The 26,197-nt window shown below is 38.6% G+C and overlaps 1 protein-coding gene across 1 annotated transcript; it reads left to right on the plus strand.

Moving 5' to 3' along the window:
• The first annotated feature begins 550 nt into the window (after window positions 1-550).
• On the plus strand, window positions 551-22,394 carry LOC118749159 (importin subunit alpha-5-like). The gene is made up of 2 exons (XM_036483927.1): window positions 551-735; window positions 21,692-22,394. The coding sequence occupies exons 1-2, from the start codon at window positions 600-602 to the stop codon at window positions 21,874-21,876; spliced, it is 321 nt and encodes a 106-aa protein (XP_036339820.1). The 5' UTR covers window positions 551-599; the 3' UTR covers window positions 21,877-22,394.
• Window positions 22,395-26,197: the final 3,803 nt, after the last annotated feature.

The following is a 26,197-nucleotide window of genomic DNA, read 5'->3' on the forward strand; positions in this document are numbered from 1 at the left end:
TGTTTAGACCTTTCACCTCGCCACGTAGTATCCAGGGTTCCTGGATGAAGGCTATACTTAGCCCTTAGTTAGCGAACCTCCTGCATGAAACTTTTGGCGCTGTTTTGGCATGAGGAGGATTCACTTAAAGGCATTTCAGATGCTTCGAGTTGGGGTTAGGCTTAGGGAGAGATGTCATTACTGGCAGTCTTTGCGGGTGCGAGCAGCCACCTTCTTCCTTAGCTGTCCTTGCACCCCCTTTGCTTTTGCGGCTTTCAATAGCCGCTTTGGAACTGCCATGCAATGGTGCCTTTATTATATTCCGAGGAGGCTCAATGGGTCTGACATTTTGTTGGGCTCTGTCTAGCACCTGCTGCCGGCAGAATGTTGCTGTTAGTCGCGTAGGCGATGACACGCTGCCTTGAGCTTTTGGCTGCTCAGGCGACGGCTTCGTCTTTTCCGGCTCCAGTGACTGCTGCTTCTGCACCTTTTCGTCTGTTGAGAATTTGTGACTAAGTAAATAAGTATTCTACGATTGTATCTATTATGTTGTGTCTGCAAATAAATGTAATCTAATTATTGCATAATTTTTAAAGGTTCACGTAGGCTGCATTCCACCAATGTGCGACTTCCTGACGGTCGTTGATTCAGACATCGTTCAAGTGGCTTTAAACGCACTTGAAAATATTCTGAAGGCCGGAGAAAAATTTGCTGCTCGTCCAAATCCATATGCAATGGCCATCGAAGAATGTGGAGGTAAGTATTTATGTACATACATATATCATATAATACATATCTACATGTTTGTAATATCTGAAAATGTAAGGGTCAGATCGAAAAATAGTCTCGCCCAACGTGTTCACCGACCTTGAAAACATATTGTGAGACATTAAAAAACTTAATTTCTTAATGGATTTCGTACACGGATTGAATGAAGAGCAATTTTAGGCATTTGAGGCGGAGGCACAAAACGTTCAGGCGAGACCTCTAAATCAGTAGTGGGCATTTCATATCACGCGTACAGCTCAACTGTACGCCTTTCACACGTATATGCCAACACATTATATTGCCGAACAAAAAAACGAAGTTCAATCAATGAATCAGTCTCGCATAAGCTGTTGCCGAGGCATGTTGCGTTGTTTGCACGCTGCACAGCGCGCAGCTTTTGTCGAAAATTAGTTGTTGTGCTTGCATTTTTTGTGAATTCCAGAATCGTGCGCGCACAACTTCCTCGTTTCAACTGAAGTAATCGACTGAATGGCCGAATCGCCCGCTCTCGGCAAAATATTTACACTAACACATGCTCAAAATGTGATAGTATTAGTGCGCCCATCACTGCTCTAAATGTTAGTATTTTTGCACCAAATTTACAGAGGATATTTTTTAGCCATAATGGAAGCTAAAGCTCAAGAGCGTCAAAAAACAGAACTTTAATTTATTTTACGGTCAGTCTATTGTACACATACAAGAGTGAACGGTTTCTCTAACTTGTGTTTCCGTTGGCTTCATTGCGACGGAAGTTTTAAGTAGGTCAAGGTGCAACGGAAAATGGCGCAGAATTTTTATAAAATTAAATTTAATGTTTAACTCTGCTTTTTGAAAGGTAATTATGTATTACTTTTGGTTATTTTTATAATATTGCCTCACTGTTTTTTATATTTTTTTCGGAATTTTGTATAGAGTATGTGCGTTTATGCGGTGACCGGTTGTTATCAAGGTGATTCACCAAGACAAAGTGCTTATTGATTTATCAATTAATTGAAATTTATTAATAGGTTTATCAAGGCACTGGCACCAGGACAATTTTACGTATTGTAACTCATTTCCACGACAGCCGGTTCTACGTACCGGAATGACTCGGATTTTACCCGACCAAGGGCTGTTGTTTCGGCGATCTAACCCCGTTTAGCGATCTAACACAACAATAGACACACAAACAAACACAATAGCACCCACACACCGCCGCCGGCAACTCCTTGTCCCTCCGACAATCTGCTCTGTTTGTCAGTCCAGAATATACCGTAACGTGACATCAGTCAAGTGCAACTCTTACCTCGGCTGGTGCCACTTTAGGGCGTGCTCAGGACTTCGCAACACGCGAGATTGGACGAGTGACAATGTGGGCCCCTGCTGTGCTGCCCCGTCGCATCCCTCCCCCGCGACGCCGCCAACCACCACCACAAGGCAGGACCCCTTTTGCAGCACGTACAGCAGGGGGCCGGCAGGCAACACAACTCTTTAACACCACACATCACAATCGGTCTCCCAAGGCACACAAAGGTGCTACAATTTAACCGTAACGGACTCCAGAGCAAGATCGAGGAGATAACTGTCTTTATGGGAAGGCATGGAATATTAATAGCTGCGGTCCAAGAGACGAAATTGCAAGGCAATTCAACCCTGTTGAATTGCGCCGGATACAACGTGCACCGTCGAGATCGCGAGCGAGATAATGGTGGAGGTTTAGCGTTCATCACGCACCACACCGTGCAGTATCGTCTCATTGAAGCAGACATCGACCGCAGGGATAGCATCCTAGAATGTCAGAGTATTGCTATCCGGTCAGTCGATGTTGAGTTCGAAATATTTTATGTATACATACCCCCTGTCACCAGCTGCCCGGCAGGATATCACCCTGAAATAGGTGCGCTACTCAGAGGTGAAAACCGTATGGTAGTTGGTGACTTTAACGCGCACCACGATCTTTGGCACTCAAGCCTGTCAAATGATCGTAGGGGAATACATCTGGCGGAGCAGATAGACAATTCGACATTCTGCACAATGAACGACGACGCACCCAAGGGGATTATGGGCAGCTGCTGCAGCTCGCCAGATCTAACAATTGTCAGCGCTGGTCTGATAAACAGCGTATCATGGCGACCTTATGCTGACTCTAGCATCAGACCATCTGCCCATAGTCATCTGGATTGATAAACCTGCCGACTTTGCTTCCGTGGATCACCGAACTTATCTCAACTTTTCCAAAGCTGACTGGAAAGGCTTCACGGATGTTACTGAGGGCGCCTTCACTGCACTACCCATACCAACCGACGTTCATGTAGGTGAACGTAAGTTCCGCAGGGTTGCCACCGTTGCTGCAGCTCGCTTCGTCCCATCAGGATTTATTAAGGATCCACGTCCGAATTATCCTACCGATGCGGCTGTTATAGCTGATGAGGGCGACAACCTTCGTCAGGCCGATCCCGGAAATCCCGGTATTAGGGATCTCAATTCGGAGATTCGGCAACTTGTGAACGTACATAACCGGAAGAAATGGGAAGAGCATTTGAAGACCTGCAACTTCGCCTCTGGTGTGAGCAAGCTTTGGTCAGCCGTGAGGTCGTTGTCCAACCCGACGAAGTGCGACGACAGAGTCGTGATAGACTTTGGTGACCACGCTTCGTCGGACCCGGATAGATGCGCGAGCTATTTTAGCCGGCAGTTCATTCTGCATCCTCCGGTGGATAAAGCCAAACGTCGAGTGACCAGAAGGCTGCACAAAATGCCAAAACCTAGTACGCCTCTTGTTTTCACCAGTGGTGAGGTAAGGGTAGCCATCGGGAAGGCGAAAGCCTCTAAAGCCATTGGACCCGACGGAGTATGCATGTTGATGCTGAAAAATTTGGGTCCTGCGGGAGTAGCGTACCTTACGGAGGTCCTCAACCTGTCTATGACCACTCGCGTCATTCCAGACATCTGGAAAATGGGGAGAGTGGTCCCACTGCTCAAACCGGAGAAACCAGCCAACAAAGGAGAGTCTTATCGCCCGATAACTCTCCTTCCCCCGGTAGCGAAGACACTCGAGGCCCTGCTGCTCCCGTACTTTACGAACCACCTGACCCCAGCGAAGCATCAGCATGGGTTCCGTAAAGTGCATAGCACAACAACAGCACTCAACGCCATAAACACTCAGATAACTCGTGGCCTAAACCGAAACCGCCCCTGTGAGAGAACTATTCTAGTAGCGTTGGACCTGTCCAAGGCGTTCGACACTGTCAGTCATTCAACGCTACTAGAAGATATAGAGGCCTCCTCACTCCCACAGGGACTCAGACGATGGTCGGCGAATTACCTGAGTGGTCGACACTCGTCAGTAATTTTCAGAGACAAAACTAGCAAGCCACGTAAAATTAAACAGGGGGTACCACAGGATGGTTTCCTGTCCCTGCTACTGTTTAATTATTACATCTCAAAGCCTCCTCAGCAACCAGAGGGTGTTAATATAGTTTCCTATGCTGACGACTGTTCGATGATGGCGTCTGGGAATGGAATTGATGACTTTTGCTCGAAAGTAAGCGGTTACCTCTCCGAACTTTCTCGCTTCTTCACTGCAAGGAGCCTTGCCCTATCCCCTTGGTTTATCAAACAACCTCTGGACCCGTCAACCTACCGACAGGCATTCACAGGGAATCAGTCTCAACTGCCAGATCGAAAAATGGTCTCGCCCAACGTGTTCACCAACCTTGAAAACATATTGTGAGACCTTAAAAAACTTAATTTCTTAATGGATTTCGTGCTCGGAAGCACTTGAGGCGGAGGCACAAAACGTTCAGGCGAGACCTCTAAATCAGTAGTGGGCATTTCATATCACGCGTACAGCTCAACTGTACGCCTTTCACACGTATATGCCCACACATTATATTGCCGAACAAAAAAAAACGAAGTTCAATCAATGAATCAGTCTCGCATAAGCTGTTGCCGAGGCATGTTGCGTTGTTTGCACGCTGCACAGCGCGCAGCTTTTGTCGAAAATTAGTTGTTGTGCTTGCATTTTTTTTGAATTCCAGAATCGTGCGCGTACAACCTCCTCGTTTCAACTGAAGTAATCGACTGAATGGCCGAATCGCCCGCTCTCGGCAAAATATTTACACTAACACACAGTGTTGCCGCGAAACATTTTTAGCGGTAGCTAAATTCAGGCTAAAAAAGGGCTAAAAAAGAGCTAAAAATCGTCGTTGTGGCTAAAAATAGTAGCTAAATTTTTTTACCTACATATAAATATATAAGTATACACGCAAACATTTTCTATAAGTAATGATATAGAAAAACAATGAACTCTGGAAAGAATTAATATTTCATTCAACAAAAAAAACTTGTTGTGTAACACATAAAGCATATTAAGGGCCGCCAACTTACCTATTTTAAAGTATAGTTAAATCGTTAATGGATAAGATAACGGCCCAGAAACGTAAAAAACATACATATACATATGTATGTACAGTTTAAAAATTAATTTCTTACATAAACAAAAAAATGAGATCACATTAAGAATACATAAGTACTAGAATCATATCTATATACAGTGTCGGACAATACTAAATAACTTAAATAATTTCAAACTATGCTTCGAAAAATATCCATTTGTAATAGAAATTTTTAAAATGTTATGTTATAATTTACAAAGAATTAAAATGTCGGTGCTTTATTATTGTCCGACGCTGTATGTATCAAACAAACAAACGAGTATTCATTTAATGAACTCATAGTAAAATAATTTAATCTATAAACATTTTTTTTAACACATTAAATATTTATATCTATACCAATACTATCATCGCTAAGCGATTCTTCGTCGTTACAATTTTGTTCATTTCTCATTAAGCTGACGATATCATCTGTAAAATCAAAATCATGACAACATTTCTGTACATTTTTTAAGCCATATCTTACAGTTAATAAAGCGTTTAACATTACAAAATTCATTTTATTTCTGTGCTTATTTTTAACGAAATTTATTATAGAAAACGTTTTTTCAACTTCTGCGTTACTTAAAGGTAAAAGAAGCAACCGATAAACAAACTTTTTCCACCACTTAAGCTAGCGACACAATGAACAGTTTATTTGCCTTAAAGGAAAGGAAGCGAAGACATAAATTCATGAAAATCATATAAAAAATTTTAATGTCAATGATGAATAAATTTTGAAAAGGGCTAGGGGCAATTTCAAATTTTTGTGGCCAAAAAAAGAATTTAGTAGCCAAATTTAGCCACCAAAGGGCTAAAACGGCAACACTGCTAACACATGCTCAAAATGCGATAGTATTCGTGCGCCCATCACTGCTCTAAATGTTAGTATTTTTGCACCAAATTTACAGGGGATATTTTTTAGCCGTAATGGAAGCTAAAGCTCAAGAGCGTCAAAAAAACAGAACTTTAATTTATTTTATGGTCAGTCTATTGTACACATACAAGAGTGAACGGTTTCTCTAACTTGTGTTTCCGTTGGCTTCATTGCGACTTCATATTTGACTTACAAACAAAATACGGGAAGGAATTTCAAGATTTCAACCCTGTTTTTATGAAACATTTTATTCAAATCACTTTTTTTCTTTTAATCAAAATATGTTGAAATAAAAGTGAAACTAAAAAAAAAAAAATTGCCAGAACCCCCTGGCTACGGCCCTGCTAACATGCTTGAATATTTATTATATATCTCCTGTAAAATTTCTTATACAACCTTAAATCAACATGCCTTTTACAATTTACTTATACGAAAACATGATTCAATAATGAAAGGTTTTGTAAGAAAAACTTTCTCTCACTCTAATTTTATCAATGACATTCCCACCCTACTCCTAAAAACAAAAACAGCGATATTTCTTTTCCAAATTTCTTTGCAAGTTTTAGGAACGTTTTTAAATTTTAAGTAACGAAACTTTTACCTTTTAAATTTGAAGAAATGTTTGTTCTGCATTTGCTGGTGACAATAAGACAAAATGGTTGAGAATCGTTGGCCTACAGAAATTTAATGTAGGATAAAGAGACGAAATTCCCCTATATGCCGCTTAGTTGTGTTTGTCGACATTCGTGGAGACCTATTGCTTCTGCCAAGGCGTTGTAAAGTAAAGCGCGAAGTAGTTCTGGTAAATGAGTCAACGAAGATATTTAGGCATTGACCTACACAATACAATCATGCAGTGGAATTCTGACAATCGCTACGCTAAATTTCCATCGCTAAAATTCTCTAAATTAAAAGCCGTGGGGTCTAAAAGTACACAATATGGAAAAGTAACAGAAGCAAAGTGTAATCAGGCAAATCTGGCATTATGAGAGTCATGTAACTAAACGTTGCATGTTGTTAATCGCGCGTTCTTTTGGAGGGCTGGAATCCGGCTGCTGGTGTCTCCGAATGAGACATTAACAAACCGCGTCCATGGGACCTATCTACTGCTGGGCTTAGTCAATGGCGATATAATTGCACACTTAGGCACTTCTCATTTGAGGATGTAGATCACGCTCCCTGTCTCAGCCGTCCAGAAGCTGCGTGTCCTTTTTATTCTTCCTGTGTCCGGCACGAAGCGCCAATCGCGACTATGTAAGCCAATATTTAATATTCTGACGGCGGCATAATCTCCCCAGAACACTAACAGTGCAACATCAAAGAATTCGAATTGCCATATTCGAAGCAATCGAGCCATAACCGCGAAAGAAATGTAAGCTCTAAATGTTTTTATTTGGCGTTGTTTAATCACAATTCCATAATTCTTCCACAAACAAATAGCTTCTTCATATCCATCTATTGTAAATGGTACTGCAAAGAATTTGCAAGGCAAACAAACACGCCAAAAAAGTAGCTCATAGTGGACCAACCATTCTCGAGTTATGCGCCGTCTGGCGTACGCAACTTTCGTATATATAGATACATACATGCATAGAAATATTTGTTTTTAATAACAATCAGGGGCTATATTCGATGTAAGTAAGCTGGTTTAAATTAAATAATTAAATAAAATTCGATGTTGTTTTGAACAACCACTATGCCTTTTTGCGGAATTTAGCTACCATTTTAGGAAGTGTGATTGAATTCTTTCCCTTTTTTCTTGCTTCCAAAAACCTTCCCTGTGGGTGGGAGTGAAAGAGTGAGAGTTTTAGAAAAAAGCTACTTACAAAACCTTTCATTATTGAATCATGATACGAAAATATAATTTTTTTTTTTTGTTTTCGTGTTCTTAGCGCGGCTGCACATTAGCGTTAATTTTATCAATAAACGAAAATATAAAATCGTTTTTGCTTTTTACATTGATAATGTTATCGTTATACATATGTTTATTAAAAAAAATTTCGTTTTGTTAATTATCAGAAAAATATGTCAACAATTTTGTTTCGTTGATTATAAAAAAAATGTCAAAGAAGGAAAATTGTTTCTGCAGCAACCAAAAAATTTAATAAACACGCAAATTTCATTATTTGGTGGAATTGCGGGAACAATAGGTCGTAGAAAAGTAGTAGTAGAGAAAATTTTAGTTATAAGATATGCCCACCAGCTAAGCGTAAACGATGTCTTTAAAAATGAAGAAGCTAAAAACTATTTTAGAGAATACCGCAATGTAGTGAGAAAGCTGCGGACGCCAGGAATGCACAAACTGTTATCGTCACAAAATTTATTACCTCTTGGTTTCGGAATGAAGACTACCTCTACTTTTCTCCAAAGGAGTGGGAACGTGGCCAAATTCAAGACAGGCCCTAAAGGCTCTTATTAGAGCCCCTATAATATAAGCCTGTCTCCTCCATAATTAAGCAATTTTCGATACACACCATTTGGGCGCGGGTATTTTTAAGGTCGTCAAAAGAGGCTAAAGAAAACCTCACTGACTCCTCAGTCACCACCTGTGATGCTATGTACTGGTTTAGTCTGGTGGCTCTTCCCGTCGCGCTATCCTTCACCATATCTCTGCCTGGCCAGAAAGTATCCTGCTACCCAGAAAATTAGTTTTGTATTTGTCTAGCATCGACGTGGTATAAGTTCCATCGGATTTTCTGAGAGAATCAAGCCTAACCGTCAGACCCTGTTGAAGTACCTTACAAAGCCTGGCAGGGTCTTTCATGTTGTCGATATCATTGCAGAATTCTTTATAAGAGCTTAATTTTGACATGCGAATTTGCCTGTTATATTCCTTCTACACGTTAATATATTCGAACCAGTCCTCCTCTCTACGGGGTTTTAAACCCCTATTAAGAAGTTCCCTGAACCTATTTCGAAGTTTGGTGAGTTCAGTGTTCCACCATGGAACCGCTGTTCCATGCCTGCTCCTTCTTAGCGGACATATTTTCTCAAAACAACCAATCGAAGTGCTCGTTACCTTGCGGGTCGCCTCTTAACTTTTTGAGTTTAGAGAGATTTGGTATTCTCGTTTCAAGGAACGAACCAAACTTCTCCCAGTCCGCCTTTTGAGGATTCCGACCGTTTTCCAATTGATACCACACACTATACCACAGAAACTTTTTCAATTATAGAAGCATTCTATGATAACTGCGATATGAATGCCACTGTAGCAGACTATTGGGAGTCAAAAAATTTATTCACAGTACCTTGTACCAGCCATATAAAATTATACATGCAACTCCCTCTACGCAAATTTGCGTAGAGCGAGCGTTTTCGACTTTAATCTACATAATTAATGACTATAGGTCAGATTTGAGTGATGATATCAATGAAGCCATATTAATGCTGCGCCTTTATTAGTTTTCGCATAATTTGTTAACAGCGTTTTGTTTTCTAGTTGTCAATTATTTAATAAAGACAATTCGCATAATGCTATAAATTTTGCTACACAACTCTCATTATAAGATGCACATCTATGACATACAATTTTCTTCTTAAATAATGAAACAAAAAAACTATTGATATTTCCTTTTTGATAATCAACGAAACGAAATTTTTTTTGTTAACATTTTTTGATAAACAACGAAACTATTTTCTTTTTATATTTTGTTTATTGATAATAAGCAAATGAAATTTTTTGATAAGTTCTTTTTTTTAATAAATAACGAAACGAAATTCTTTTGTTTTTATAGTTATGCAGCCCTGGTTCTAAGTACTTAAATAATTGTGTATGTCGGTGTGTACTAAACTCCTGCGCAATTCCATTTAAACGGCCTAACAAGACATCCCATCCCATATATGTAATACTCCTATATTGGCAGTAAGAGCTAGTACCGTCCGAAAACACTACAGTACAGATATATAAATAAACACGTACGAAAGAAAAGGAACACATTCGTTTATAAATAAACATGTACACAACACATATACAAAAACGGCACTCAAGTACACAATACATTGACAAAAACCGTACTAAACTGTCTCGCTTTGATTTCGGAATGCTTACACATTGAGAAGTTAGCTTACTGCCAATATAGAAGTATTACATATATGTCCCATCCGATCGTCGCGCAAATACTTTCTCTCCTTTACTCTAATCGTTCGGGTCAAGTGTGAGTAAGCATAAACCAGTTTCTGCAAGCGTACGTAAACTACCGATCAATAGCAAGACGCGTAAAGTATTTACTTTGCCTTCCGCAACTACTGCGAGTAAAAGGTATTTGACAGTAGAGTACTCTACTGGTAGTACCTGAGTATTTTCGAAGAAAACATACTTTTGTGGTATCTGAATAAAAATAAGGACAGGAATGTATGGAGCTATGAAGAGAGCGACGAGCAAAACGTACTTTCAACTAAAATGCTGATATACATACCTAAGTACATAAGTATGTATGTGCATAGATACCCTGCAGTACGGGGGAGTGACTACAGGACTGCTGAATTGGTAGCTACCTGATAAACACCGTCAATTACCGACCGACTACTTGTAGTGTATTTCATCGATTACTTTTACAAGGCAATGTCCTAGTCGGTAGTCACCATCGGCTCTCTCTGCACTACCGGGAGTTACTAAAGTAGTCACTTGCGTGATTTATGGGCGCCCTCTGTCGTAGTTTGTCGCTATTCTGCTTACGACTGGTTCGACTCTGCACTACCATGTGCACTACCACGGGTTAATAGAGTAGCTACTTACCTAGGAGTCGGTGCAGAAGCGGTTCAAAAGTAGCGATTGACTCCAGCAGTACTGGAGGGTTGCTCTGTCGCTTCACTGCAGGAAAACCAAGTTGTGGGGAAAACCCTGACGATATGCGTACATGACCCCAGGGGTTTGAAGATAGCGCAAATTGATGTGAAAATTTCAATTTCATATTAAATATATTTGTGAATGCATGTACGTATGTAAAAATGTAGTTTCGATTTAAAAAAATCGGATAAAGTATTTCTTTCGCTATTCATACACCTCTAATTTTAGTATTTATTAAGAAAAACTCGAATGAAATTCAAAAACTATCTTGCATTTGGTTTTACTCAATACCTATTTGAGCTGTCGCACAGTGTTATCAAAAAAAGCTATCAATGGGTAGGTTCAGAAGGCGTAGCAGTTGAACGCAACCGTTGCTAAAAAAATCAGTGATCGTTATGAGTCTTCTGAACGACTTCATACATTAGCTGTCAAATTCAACTCTCAAAGGTACACACCAACATGTTGTCTCAAATGATCGGAAAAATATTACGATCATCTAACACGCAACTATTCAGTTGATCAGAAGTACGCAACAACGCGTTCAGAAGGTGAAATCGCACCAGTTACTGAGCTGTTGCGCCTTCTGAACGTGCCCAATGAAAATTCGTTTCTCTTGAAATCAAGTTATATGGCTGCGTATGTACATATGTACATATTTCGAAATTTTTTTTATTTGTAAAGGCTCTCAAGAAAAAATAAAAATTCATATAAAATTACGCACAATAAATGGAAAATAAATTTGCTTCTATAAAAAATTTCTTAAATCAGTATGCAACTCTTAAGAAAAAATGCTCGTACATCTCGTCGCTACCATGTCCAACTATCGAAAGTGAAAATCGGCACTTTTAAAAATTTTGATTTATATTTCATATTTATTTAAGAAATGAGGCTGTATCTATAAGACTTTAGAGTCTTTTATAATACATCAACAGTTTGTAAAATTCAATGTTTGTACAAAGTAAACTTAAAACTAACAATATATCAAATAGCAACAAAAGATATTAATATTTGTATTTTTAATTAAAATTAAAATTAAGACTTAAAATTTAAGGTTAGATATAATAAAAAGTCAGGCATATAAATATAAATACGAGCATACAAAATTTGGTTTAGTAGTAGAAGTGACAGAGACAGAGAAATGATAACAATTTAATCGCAACCACATTCATTGTGCAGATTTAAAGTAATTATGCAATACCTTTCTGAAGTTACTCCGATTCATCGCTGCCTTTACGGATTCAGGGACTGAGTTCGAGAGCCTTACAGCATTAATGAAGAACAGACAATCAGACTTTGATTTCTATTAGACCTTGTTGATTTTAATTTTTCAAAAAGGTATTTTGGAGTTTTGAATTCTATAAGCTTATACATAAATATACAATTTCTAGCCGCTAAGTATTCAAAAATACTGCATCCTAGAATTTTGTTTTTCCACATAGAAACGTGGTCATATCTCCTGAGGCCGTAAACGTAACGTGTAACGTTATTAAACGCAACATCAATTTTGTGAAGCGAAATAGAGTCAAACTTGCTATACACCAGCCCACAGTACGTGATCTGCGGCACTATAAGCTGAATAGCTAACTTTCTTCTTGTATCTAAGGGTGTAAACGACGCTGACATTCTTAATCTACGTAAAACAGCATACACGTTACTTACAACATTATTCACATGGTCAGAACAGCTCAACATAGAATTAACAACAAATCCTAAATTTCTTATCTTGTCAGTCATAATCAGGACGCTATTACCAATAAACAGTTTTGGAATATCTTCCACATGTACTACACGTTTACTAATGGGCCACACATACGACTTTGCAGCATTTAAGCAAAGACAATTATCGTGGGCCCACTGTGAAATTGCAGACAGGTCACTATTAATATTAAAAAACACAAATCTTCAACAAGACCAATTTGACTGGACAAGTACAATTGAATGTCGTCAGCGTAAGCATGGACGTTGACATAGTGGCACACAGAGAATACATCATTCACAAAAAGACTGAACAAAAGAGGGCCAAGGACAGAACCTTGCGGCACACCCGAGCCAACAAGTTTAGATGAAGAGGAGCCAGTCTTACACATTACCTTTTGAGTTCTTCCTGCAAGGTAGCTGATCATAAGTTTAACAGAGCTATCAGAAAAACCAAAGTGGTATTTAAGTTTTTTGCAAAGCAGGTCATGATTCACCAAGTCAAATGCCTTAGAAAAATCCAGAAGGCAAAGAAGAGATAGGTCACCATTGTCAAACTGTATCCATATATCGTCAACTATTTTCAACATAGCCGTAGAGCAGCTATGACTTGGTCTAAACCCTGACTGCAATGGCGATAATAAATTATTTTTCTGTACAAATGAGGAAATCTGCCCTGCCATGAACGACTCGCATACTTTTGATAAGGCTGGTAAAATACTTATAGGTCTGTAGTCTCTAGGATAAGTAGCAGTGCTCTTTTTGGCTACAGGAATAATGACAGCCTTTTTCCATTCTGTTGGAAAACATGAAGTTGTGAAACAGTGGTTAATGACATGGGTTAAAGTTCTCAGAAAAAAAGGCAGCACAAGTTTCACAAACTTCAAAGATATCCCATCCTCTCCAATGGCATTAGACTTGATACTCATCACAGATTTCAAGACTTCTGATTCACTTACTCCGTCAAATTGAAACTCTTCTTTTAGAGCAACATTGTAGTGAAAATTTCAGCTGGAGGACTTTTGCTGTTTCTGCTGACACTGATAAAATAGTCGTTGAGTGTGTTTGGGTCAATTTTACAATCAGACTTAGATTTTCCATGCACATTTAGGTTTTTCAAATTGCGCCGTAAATCTTTTGACGATAGTGACGGGTTCAATTTATAACTAAAGTACAACCGCTTTGCATTTCTTGTAATGACAGTCGCTTTATTTCTTGCAGCCTTATATTGTGACCAAGCAACGTCAGAGTTGGTTCTTTTCCATTTTGCATATAATTTATTTCTAGTTTTTATAGCTGAGCTGACCTTATTAGTGTACCAAGGACAGGAAGTATTCATAGCCCTAACAATGCGAACAGGGACATGATCGTCAAATAATTCAGCAAGGGTTTTATTTAAAAAGTCAAGTTTTTCATCTACAGTCTTGTAGAACCAACAGCTATCCCAGTTAACATTTGACAAATCAACGAACAGATCAGTAAGGTTAACAGACTTCAGATCACGATACATAAAAATAACACTATCAGCAGGACAATTCAACGGCACATCTAATGCACAAAATATTAGGTCATGGTCAGAGACAAAAGACATTTGGTCAAATTTAAGAATATGGTCAAGATTAGACGTAATAACCAGGTCTAGCAAGCTAGGTTTCGAATGGTTGGCGTATCTTGTTGGTAAGGACTTGTTGACTACAGCAAGACCAGCAGCGGATACGTGGTCAAGTAGTTTATTAGTATACAAGTCGTTTAACAGCAGGTAAACATTAAAATCACCACATATAACATAATATTCATATTCAATTAAAAACGCGGATAACTCAACAAAAAACGAATCTAACACACAACACCTATGAGGATTATACACACAGGACACTAGTACTTTTGTTACACCGTCTGAAATTTCAGAAATAATAAATTCCGTTTCAGGGTTATTCGTTTTAGCTAAAAGTTTAATTTTTAAGGTAGATCTGTAATATTTTGCAACACCTCCCCCTTTTTTTGTTGTTCGATCGTGACGTATGAGATTATATTGTGGGATTCCATAATAATAGTCAGGAATATTAGAATTGAACCATGTTTCAGAGACACAGATAACATCAACGCCCGATCCCCCAAAGACATTCCTAACGTAGTCCATTTTGTCACCGTTAAGGCTTCGCGCATTAAAATGCACAATTTTAAGGCCACTAGACTGTTTGCACAAAATATTTACTAGAATTGTATGGTTTTCATCAATGCCGCCGGCAGATTTCCTACTGGGGTTTAAATCCATCAGCTGAAAAATGAGTAACCACAAAGCGTAGGCAAAACAAAAAGACTTCAAAACATAAATGTATGTGATTGCAAAAAAACAATGTAAGCAGGAGAAAAGAGCAAATTGAGAACAGACGAAAATAACATACACTTTCATAGACCGAAAACAAGGGAACAAAGAAAGATTGCTTAAAGCATAGAAATAAAACAGTAAACAAATAACTAATCAAGAGTATTAGGCATAGGAAGAAAGAGAATAAGCATACAACTAACTGAACTTCTAAGCTGGCATAAACTAACCACAATAAAAAATACGATTTCACAACGAACATATACATAATTATTTTCTAGTGCTAATAAGAGCATTAACCTCGGCCCTGCTTCTCACCAGTTTGGGCTCCTCGCTTGGTTTAAGCCGTACAAAAACTCTCCCACGGATGGAGAAGGTTGACGCCAACTGTTTCTTCCGCCTAAGCTCCGACGCATACGACATCACCTCACGCAGCATTTTTGGCAAACTCTACTTCAAAAAAATTGATCCATAACCAGGCAATCCAGCATCGGAGAGCGCTAGCGATCTCTTTGGCTTTAAAGAACACAGCAATAGCTTTTAAGACCTGATTGCGATCATGTGCAGAGAACAGCTTAACAACAATAGGGCAGTTGTTGCTGCTTTTTTGCCCATTACTTTTTGCACAACGCAGCCGAAAAGCATCACGCAAAGGCGGAGGTTTATGCTGTGCTGCACCGCAGATTTTTCCGAAGAGTTCAGACAAGCACTCATCAGCTGCTTGAGGGATCCCGTTTATTAGCACATCGGTGGAAACTGCATTGCTTTCGAGAGCAGTGAGCTGCGTCTGAGTAGATATCAGTTCACTGCGGAGCGCTAGAACTTTAGTGCACGTGTTCTCGACTGCACTCACCCTTTTTTCAATAGCTGCTATAGACAGCTTTAAATTTGCCGTTTCAGCAGCCAGCTCTCCAATCTTCTGCATAACCCTCTCTTCCGATTTCTTCATTACCGCAGTCAACTGTTGGATTATTGAGTCTCTCTGCTCTTCTATTTTCTTCTCCATCCTGTCTAACATAGCTGATGCTGGCGTGAGAGGAGTTTTAGGGGGGGGGTGCAGGTTTTCTTGTTGGGTTTTTTCGTGTTGATATCATATGTGTGTATGTTTGTACGAACTTTTTAAGCTATTAGGTAAAGCAAGCGTAAAAATAAGTCAGGTGAATCAGTGCGTAGGTATCCGCAACAGGAACAACTCGCAGCACACGCGAACACCGGTAGATTAGCAACTTTTGGCAAATTTCTAGATATTTCCGAGGAAAAACACTAATATTTAAGAGCACTACAAAAGCACGTCTTACTCTGCTGACATCACAATTACAATTTGCCACTAATAATTTTATTTCGTACAGCAGCATTGTTTAAGTTGTTGTTTTTACAACTTATTTGTTGGTTAATATAGTTAATATAGTGGTTAAAATAGTTTTATAGAAAATTAGAAACGAGAAATAATACTTTCATAAAAATATAAGTACATACATATATGTATTTAAAAAGCTGCTTGAATACAAAAGTTTTATGAAAATGTCACATTAAACAACTGTGTAAATCTACATTAGTTTTTATAAATAAGGCCGTAAACATTTTCTTACATAGTCAATTTTCATATTCTATTTTTACTCTTTCAATTTCACTGACCAGCGCCGCAAACGATATCAACTAGTAGGCTAACAACCAGAATTGAAATTTAATATGCAAGTACTTCCAGTACTACAAGTATACAGAGAGTAGATTTGCTACTCCCTTTTGGCAGCAGAAAATATCTCTCGTACGCGATGAGAGAAAGTAGAGTACCTACTTTGGTGGAGTAAAAGCAAGTACGTCAAGTATTTACTCTCTCAACGCCAAGTAGTGTATGTATGCGGAAAAAGAGTGACAATGGGCCTTATGCATAAAAAGTGAGCTTAAGCTCAGACTCAATTTTTGCACTGAAGGGGTGAGCTCAAGCTCAAGAATTTGTACTGAAAATCGAGTCGGAGCTTAAGCTCACTTTTTTTGCATGAGGCCCAATGTGTTGGGAGTAGAGTACAATGCAAGGAGTACTTATTGAACGAAATGTGGCAAATACACTTGCGCTGGACTTTAGAGTGTACACATGGGTATATATACATATATACAGTGACTGAAACAAATGACCACGTGTTGATTGTCTTCCAATATTCGTTATGTTTTTCGAGCTAAATTTTGTTTGTTATTTTTATCTAAAAATATCGTCTAAGCTTTAACCGAGGCCGTATAAATCACAGTTTCAAACTTTATACAAAATAAATCACAAATGACCACGTGTTGTTTTTTTAATTATTCGTAATATTTTTCCAGCAAACTTTTTTTGTTATTTTTATATAACAATATCGTCTAAGCTTTAACCAAACCCGTGTAAATCACAATTTCAAACATTATAAAGATTTAGGAAAATTAAACAAACTTTCATGAAAATTTCAAATTTTTATTCTGAATTGTTGAATGCAGTTTTATAGCCCATACAATTTTAGTCTAATGAAGTACGAGTTTCAAACGGCTAAAACATCGCGTTGATTTTGAGATTTTTTTTTGTGCGACGGACTTTGCACTTTTTTTCATATAAGTATGAATTTCTTATGAAATAAAACACGGCAGACCGTCAGCAACGAAATTTCAAAATCGGCCGTATTGCGAATGAACAAATATTGGCATAAATTATAAAGCAAAACAAAAACAATGTTTCCCAATTTGTTTTTGTTTTGCAGGCTAAATTATGGGAACGATTTATTCACATGGAATCGGCTATAGGGCTGAATATGAACACAAGTTTTTGTAAATAGCGCTTGTTATATTAAAAAATCCGAAAAAGTAGCCTTCAAAAAAGAATTCTCAAAAATCAACGCAATTTTTTACCCGTTTGAAACTCGCTTTTTATTACACAAAAATTGTATGGGCTATAGAACCAAAAATGTTCTAAAAATTCAGAATAAAAAGTTGAATTTTTGATGAAAATTTGTAGAATTTTCCTAAATATTTATAAAGTTTTAAATTGTGATTTTCACGGTTTTGGTTAAAGCTTAGACAATATTTTTATGCAAAACTAACAAAAAAAAATTAGCAAGAAAAATATTACGAATATTAAAAAAAAACATGTCATTTGTTTGAGTCACTGTATGTGTCTCAGACTTACCCTCCGATGCAGCAGGCCTTAGGTGGGGCACAACTGTTGTTGTTGTTGTTACTGGTGTGTAGTTGTTGTTGTTTGCTGCCTCCCGTTGCGATGGTGTTGCTCGGTGGCGTTTGCTGCTCCACTGCTGCTATGGCCTGTCGTTGTTGATGCTGGTGTGTAGCCGTTGCTGTCGCTGCTGGTGTGGCAGCCTTAATGGGGCCGCCTGGTTGTTGTTGGGTGTCGTGCGTTGTTGTTGCTTTCGCGCTTATTGCAACCGGTGCTATGGCGACGTCGTAGCGCCTCGTTGTTGCAACTTCTCTGTGGCGGTTGTTGTTGCTTGCGCGTGTTGCGACCGCTTCTAAGCCGGAGTTGTTGCCCTCTGCTGTGGTTGTTGCCCGCTACTGTGGCGGCTGTTGTGGTAGATGCTGCTTATGGCGGTTGTTGTTGTTGTCGCGCGTTGTTGTTGGCTGTCACTGCGTTGTGCGGAGTGAGACAGCGACCTTCGGGATGGGAGGATCTTAAGTTTATAGTTATCATAAAAACATTGGTGCGCATTCATAATCGTAACTATGAATATGCGCCTTTTACCATTTATGTGACACTAGCACTACATTCGCCATCATTTACTTGGTCCATACCTACACAAGAACCGCATTATCAAAAACCAATTTGACTTACTACATATTTCTTTAAAGTTTTTAGGCCTATATCTTTATAGCGCACTCGCTGAAACCATATTCAAATCTAAGTAAAATTGTCTGGTTTTATTCGATTTTCTTTAATAATTAATTTGCGCGGCCAATCAAAGGAAGCGAACCATAATTCAATTTTATTACAATAATAATTCGAACTTACACCGGGCTATATAAAGAAGACCCGCCTATTTTCACTTCGTGTCCAATGAATGTTGGGTTTATGTGGTTTTCCAAACGGTGCCAGAATATAAAAGAAACCAATTTAAAAAAAAAAATTGGAGTAAATACACTTTTGAGCCAAGAGCCCTGATGCGTGCCAAGCGTGTGCCCAAACGCCCGTAAAGTGACTTAAGTTAACACGAATTAATGCATCGTGTAATCAGGCCAATTAATAAAAAAAATTTAACCTGACTGTAGCGATGGTAGTGGGTATTGATGCCTGGGTGCGCTCCAAGCGCGCTATTTCGCAGGCCAGTAGCGGGAGGTGGTTGTGGCCCTACTTGCTGGACTGGATGCGCCGCTTAAGTTACCACCACTCACTGGGTACTCTTGGACGTCGCTCGCACCTTGATAGAATTCTAAGCTTCGGCGGACGGTGGAGCAAGATGCAATGTGCAAGATAGTGGCGCTATTTATTATTAGTTTGTTGTTGTCTGTTTTTAAACTTATGTGGAGTGATAAAAACCCACAAAATTAATTATTTTAACACTAAAACGCTCTTTGGTTGTTTTTCTTCACTTCCACTTGATTGTGACAAACGGTATCGCAAATGGCCGACTGTGAGTTTGCCAGCGGGTTTTATACCCTTGCCAAATGCGACGCAATTTTTGATGGCATGTTAGAAATAGACGCGGTATTATCGATAAGTACCATGCAATCTGGTTGGGTCTATTTATTTTTCTTTAGATTTATAGGAAAATGAAGGATGTATATATTGATTTTAAGGTACATAACCGATTTACTTAAGGGTAAATGTAGATAAGGCGTTACAATATAATAATTAGTTATTTTATTGCAGGAAAACCTATATTGACAATTTATTCAGTTTTTTTATCGACTATTGTTAAAGAAGCTTAGTTTCAGGGAATGCTAACAAGGATCTGCCTATGTTAAGCGTCCTAAAATTGGGAAAGCATGATATCGTAACTTTTAAGATAAAAAAAAAAAATATTGTTTGTCATGAAAAATGAAAATGGTATTGTTAAAAATTTTCTTTTATAATGAACGGTTGCATGCATATAGAGTTTTGCCAATTGGGGCCATCTCTAGATCACGCGTATTTTTGGTAACACAGTGATATGAAGTAAGAGATATCTCATACCATTTATCGCATACCTAGCTATGGGTTTAGCAACTTTTTCATATATGCTTTGATTCACACTGATCGCACTACGATAAGATTTGGTATGCGAGAAAACTGACAGTTGTATGCTAGCGCCCATAGCAGGTATATACGTGCAGTAATAGCCCTATAGTGTGCTTTGTCTAAAAGTGTTGTCGACTCTTTTTCGCTTTTAGGCTTTTTTTGTACTAGTCGATAATGTTTCCTGTAGTGGCAACCCCGCCAAGAATTGTCAAGATGGCAGACTCTCATTGGCAGTTTTGGCGTTGCCGTACGCTCTGGACAATATTAGATGGTGAAATTTTCTGACACATTACCGGGTGCAATAAGAATAAAATATTTAGATTTCTCTGAGGCGAACAGTAGCCCATAACAAAAATAAAATGAGTAGAAAATGTACTAAAACACCAATTTTTCGCACTTCAGGGATATCTGTATGCGGTCAAATCTCAAAATAAACATTATATTGTGATTCCTTGACCCCAAAAACCTTTAGTTACACTTGTTCAAAAAGAATAAAAAAATTGTTTCTACAAATGCCGGATTCTGCACAAACCACGTACTCTGCAGAAAACCTAGGGTGACCCGAAAGTTCTGACTTCAGATTCGGATTCAGCAGACCCAAAAGATTAGAAACTGTGAAAAACCCCGGGGATTTTTGAAATCTTAAATTCTGTTGTACCTTAGTAAAATAATTATATGTGCATCATGGTTTTCCTCGGTTTCTCTGTATTAAATAAGGGTAAAGTTTTTTGTGGTATGTAGTTAGAATAGCCATTGGTTTATAAGTATTTTCCATACACTTGGTTGGTATTCATGTATTATTTAATCTACCGTTTCAGCAATCAGTAGTACATTCAATAGAAAACAATTACATGTGTTTAAGGAGTTTTTCGGCTTCCTATTGTCATAATTTCTCAACAAAAAAGTACAGTAAAAAATATGTAGAAGCTATTTTCAAACTAAAACCTATTTTATTATTTTTCAATGTTATATCATGGCCCATAATATCCAGTGGCATTGAACTATAAAGATAACGGTAAAGAATTTTCAAGAAAACACATGATGCACATATAATTCTTTTACTAAGGTACTGTGTTGTTGGAAGTCTCCAGAAGAGAAGCAGAGTTTGTCCATCGAAAAATATTGACTTTCAAGAATTCTGTTCCATTTCCACAATTTTTTTTTGTAATTAAAATGAAATTAAAACTTTGAGCGCTTGAGCTACTCTAAATATTTTTTGATTTCGATATATTTTATTAAATATAGAACAATCATAGGGGGTGAGAGCATTGCATTTTTGGGCCACCCTAATGTACATACATGTCTGTGGCAATAAGTAACAACTATTACAACCGAACAGTATAATACCTTTATTACCTAAATTAATGGGAAATTTTTGATGAGAATTGATGGGAAAATTAAGAAGGGGTTGTGACATTCAAAATTATTTCTTTTACATTAATTTTTTAACAGTATTTAAGTGGCTACTGCATAAATTCACAAGCATACGGTGAGAATGGTACATTCTACTCACTCGTGCTATAGTCAGGCTTTCCTTATTGCCACAGATATGTATATTTAATTCGATAGTTATTGCAGTTGGTGCTTAATACATACATATTAATATTCATTTTAGTAATGTATAACTAACAAAATATTATTAATATTTCTTTTTCAGGTTTAGACAAAATTGAGTACCTGCAGTCCCATGAAAATCGCGACATTTATTACAAATCATTTTACATAATTGAACAATATTTTAGTAACGAAGAAGAAGATTCGCGTGTGGCACCTACTGAAGAAGAAACACAATACACATTTAATCCAAACGTTGATACGCCAAAGGGTGGATTTTTATTTTAGTCCTATAGTGTTTTCGAAAAACGTGGTTTTGAATTTTATTAAGTAACGGAGGTTCGTGTATATTTCTGATCAATACCTTAAGTAATTTTATTCAAAATATAATTTTTGTTATTATCTTTTAACAAAGTAGCAGTTTTTCAGATATTTTGCTTCTTTAAGCTTAGTATCTAGCTCTAAAGAAATAGTTTTCATTGTTTCTGTCGCTTGCATGCAGGCAAGTAATAACAAACTTTAGAGAATTGTAGAACAAAAATCTGCATACTAACAGCATGAACCTGAATTCAAAAATGATGCTTGAAAAAAATTTCTTATTCAATTCTTGAGTGCTTTTTATTTGAAATTTGGTTTTTCTTAAGAGCTGGATACTATGTAAGTTTAAATGTAAAAATAAGATGAAATGCATATATATATTTCGTAAAATCAATGTTCTTTTGGTTTGCATTTGTTGTACTTTAGTTACTTTAATAATGTTTTAGAATTGTTGCACCTTAGTCTTTCAATAAAAGGTATCTTGAAATTCAATGTTAAGTGTTTAGCAATCAAACATTTTTATTTAAGGGAAAGGTAGAAGGCAAATATTTGTGGTAAATTTTTCTCCCACTCTCCCACTTGAAAATGGCACTCCCCAGGGATGTTGTGTAACAGCATACAGATTCCCCAAGCTTTTTGGGGAGTGTTGCTGGAGTGGCAGTCCTTGGCCGGTACCGGTTACCACTACACCACAGCGGCCGACATATTATTAATATGATAGTGCTCGGAAATTTGAAACACTTATTTTAAATAAAATATTAATCCTTTGATTACACGTTATGTTTAAGTTTTTGGATTCGGATTATGCGTTTGGACACAACAACCGAAAATCATTGTACAAATAACTAAACCGGACCGAAGTTTCTCGATAAGGGGCAGCAAAGATTCTGTTTTACTCGTTTATATAAAGCAGTGGATAAAGATATACTTATATGCGAAGGGCCAATTTATCTGTTAAATGAATGAATTTAATATTTCCTGCATCGATTTACGTCTTTTATCTCGCCTCCGACACAGAATTGTTTTCGTACAAAATTACGCAAAAAAGCGTACTCGTTCGTTTTTAGGCATGCCATTGTTACGAATTTCGAAAGTTCGAAAATACGATTCGGATTACAGCATACTATTTCTACGATTCGTAGCGAAATCCGAATACGAAAGAGTTGCAGAATAGGGGTGTAAAACTTCGCTTAATCAGACTCTACAATGATATATTTAATACCTCTGTTTACCCTCAGTTTTGGAAAACATCTTGTATAATCCTCATCCTAAAGTCTGGTAAACCTGCCACCGAAATCGACAGCTACAGACCAATATCGCTTCTTCCGTGTATGGGAAAATTGTTAGAAAAAATTGTTGCAAATCTTTTAACGTGGTACGCTAGGAAAAACAACTTAATCAAGTTGCCTACAGAAGAGGCCATGGTACAATGGACGCTCTGCTGCTTCTTGACCACTTTGTAATGAGCTCCCTTTCGAGTAGGAATCACGTTTCAATCCTGTCCTTAGATTTCCATAAAGCTTTCTACAGAATAGGCAGTCACATCATAATCAGACAGCTACAAAAGTGGGCAATCGGTCCTATAGTGCTAAACTTCATTAAGGACTTCTTAACTAACAGAAAAATTAAAGTATCCATAAAAAACTTTCTTTCCTCCACATTACCACTACAAAACGGGATGCCGCAGGGCTCTCCTCTTTCAGCATTACTATTTGTAATAGCTTTCGACGAGATAAGCCAAATACTTTCCTGCCATAAATAAATCCAACATCAAATTTACGCTGATAACGTTCTAATTTATTGCAAAATCTGTAAACTAAGCGAAGCAAACAGATTTTTTTTTTAACTTTTACACGACATTTCTAACTGGTCATTAATATCCGGCGACTCTTGGTCATTAGACAAAACTCGCATTCTGCACATTTGTCATAAAATAAATTGTAATGGACTAACGCTTACTTTCAACAATCCTAATATAGTAATTTAGTCTCAACTAAAAGTTTTAGGATTAATTTTGGATTCTAAATACAATTTTAGTGCACACTGCAAACATTTAAGAAATTGTCTACTAAAAATTCTTAGTATTGTAAAATATCTGTCGAATAAGCACGTCTTAGTACATCCAAATACGCTGGTTAATGTTGTCAAGGCATTAATGTTGTCTAAAATTGATTATGGTGTCCCGATATATGGATACTGCGCGAAGAAATACATAAACCTATTAAGCGCCCCGTATCATGTTATACGTAGAAGCTTAAGGACTTTCCCTACTTCACCAACTAAAATCATTCTGGCGGAATCAGGCTTGCCAAGTATCTCAACTAGAATCGTTGACACGACGCACCTCTTATCGGAAAAATATTTGGAAGGTACCAATAACCTCCTATCTAATGCTTTTAAAACTACAGCAAGCAGGAAAAGACTGCCTAGAATGCATTCGGCCATCACAAAATGTGTATCGTTTGCTAAAGAGAATGCATTACAAGGAAAGCTGTTGAAAAGTATTCACCATGCTTAATTAGTAAATACGCTTTTCCTGATAAACTGCTAAACATGTCGAAAGAGAACACACAAAACGAATCTTTTCGTGCCACTTTTCAAAAACAGGAAGCCAACTACCAATCTGACGGTTGGACCTTCGTCTTTACAGATGGATCCAAAACGCATGATTCCACCTCGTTCGCTGTCGTCACAAAAGCAAGACATGTGCTCTCCAATTGGCTCCTCCGCCCAACTTGGTATATTTTTACTGCAGAGGCTTTAGCGATATTAGAGGCTATCAACTACGCCAAAAGAAATAAAGGAAAGTACCTAGTATGCACATACAGTAAGTCATGTATATCGTCTATATTATCTCCTGCTAACTTCAATCCAATCATATTAACGATTCGAAATGCAGTGATTAGCACTCTGCATAAGTTAAAAATCGTGTGGGTACCTGGGCACGTTGGCATAACAGGTAACCAGATGGCCGACTCTGCTGCAAAACTCGCGGGATAAACACCTACCCTCACTATGGATATCTTTACGAAAAATGATCTTCGTAGATTAGTCAAGAGCAATCGGAGGCTTGCTGAGATGAACGACTGGATCAATTTCAACCACCACTACACCAATTTCAATCCAGACCGTGCCAAAGTTATTTACCCGTCAACAGTAAAAACAACCACAATCAGACCTTTTATACGCCTTAGGATTGGCCACACACTTTTAACACACTCCCACCTGCTTACCGGGAGTTCCGAATCATCGTGTCCTCTCTGTGGAGACACAGTATCAATACAACACATCCTTGGGCTTTGCCCGTCACTCAATACCCTAAAACAACCCGGACAATATTGACCTCAAACAAGCTTTATGTGAGAAAAAGGCCAAGGACTACATCCTCGCCCTCCAGACACTCATCCGGCAACACCAAACAAAGTTCAACGAGGACCATCTGGAGCGCATTTACGACTGCCTGCGCGTCGAGTACCGACTCTTCGTGAAGCGGAGCGAATTCCACACCATCGAGGAGCTGATGGAGCTCATCGATGAGTATGAATTACTGAAGAAAAAGGAATCCAGGCAGAATCGACAGGCGGCGCATAGCTTATCCACCGTAGATGGTCAGTGTAATTAGAGAAACACCTGCTGGCGATGCAAGAAGCGCGGACATACACGCTTCCACTGTATCAGCGCGCGGCGGCTGTTCTGCACCCGATGCATACAGGATGGGATCTTTTCCATGGATTGCCGGTGCCACAAGTTAACATCAGCAGTTCCAACGGTGACCACTTCACACACCGCCCCAGCTCTATCACTGCAATTTGAGAGGCGACACATCGACGGCCGCTTCTACGCCGACGTCACCACCGAAGGCCTGAAGTTACGGGCGCTGGTGCACACAGGAGCCACGCTGACGTACGTCGACCAGAGCACGCGCGCGCATTTGGAACGGTGCAACATCCAGCCCCTGCCCAATCAGCAGGATCAAACTTGCGTCGCAAGCACGCACGCCTACCCCGTTAGAATAGAATACAATGGTCGGTTCACTCACACATCAATAGCAGTGATTCCCAACCTGGCGGGGCGGATAATATTAGGAATGGACTTCCTAGCAAAATGAGGCATCGTTATCACATTGGATGGCCAGCCACTGGCTCCCGCTACACCATCAAAGGTAGGGGCGACACCCGCTCTAGCGCACCTCAACGAGAAGCAGAACCAGGAGCTAGCAGATTTCCTGGAGCACCGCAAGACCATATCTTTAAAACGCACTGGACCGAGCACAGCCGCAGAGCACATAATC

This window comes from Rhagoletis pomonella, unplaced genomic scaffold (genome assembly GCF_013731165.1).
Source record: "Rhagoletis pomonella isolate Grant_MI unplaced genomic scaffold, Rhpom_1.0 Rhpom_scaffold_00014, whole genome shotgun sequence".
In the NCBI taxonomy this organism is placed as follows: domain Eukaryota; kingdom Metazoa; phylum Arthropoda; class Insecta; order Diptera; family Tephritidae; genus Rhagoletis; species Rhagoletis pomonella.

Excerpts from the sequence above, each read along its gene's own strand:
- LOC118749159 (XM_036483927.1), top strand. The coding sequence starts at position 600 with ATGTGCGACTTCCTGACGGTCGTTGATTCAGACATCGTTCAAGTGGCT. Across the intron at positions 736-21,691 it reads GGCCATCGAAGAATGTGGAG|GTTTAGACAAAATTGAGTAC; the intron begins GTAAGTATTTAT and ends TTTCTTTTTCAG.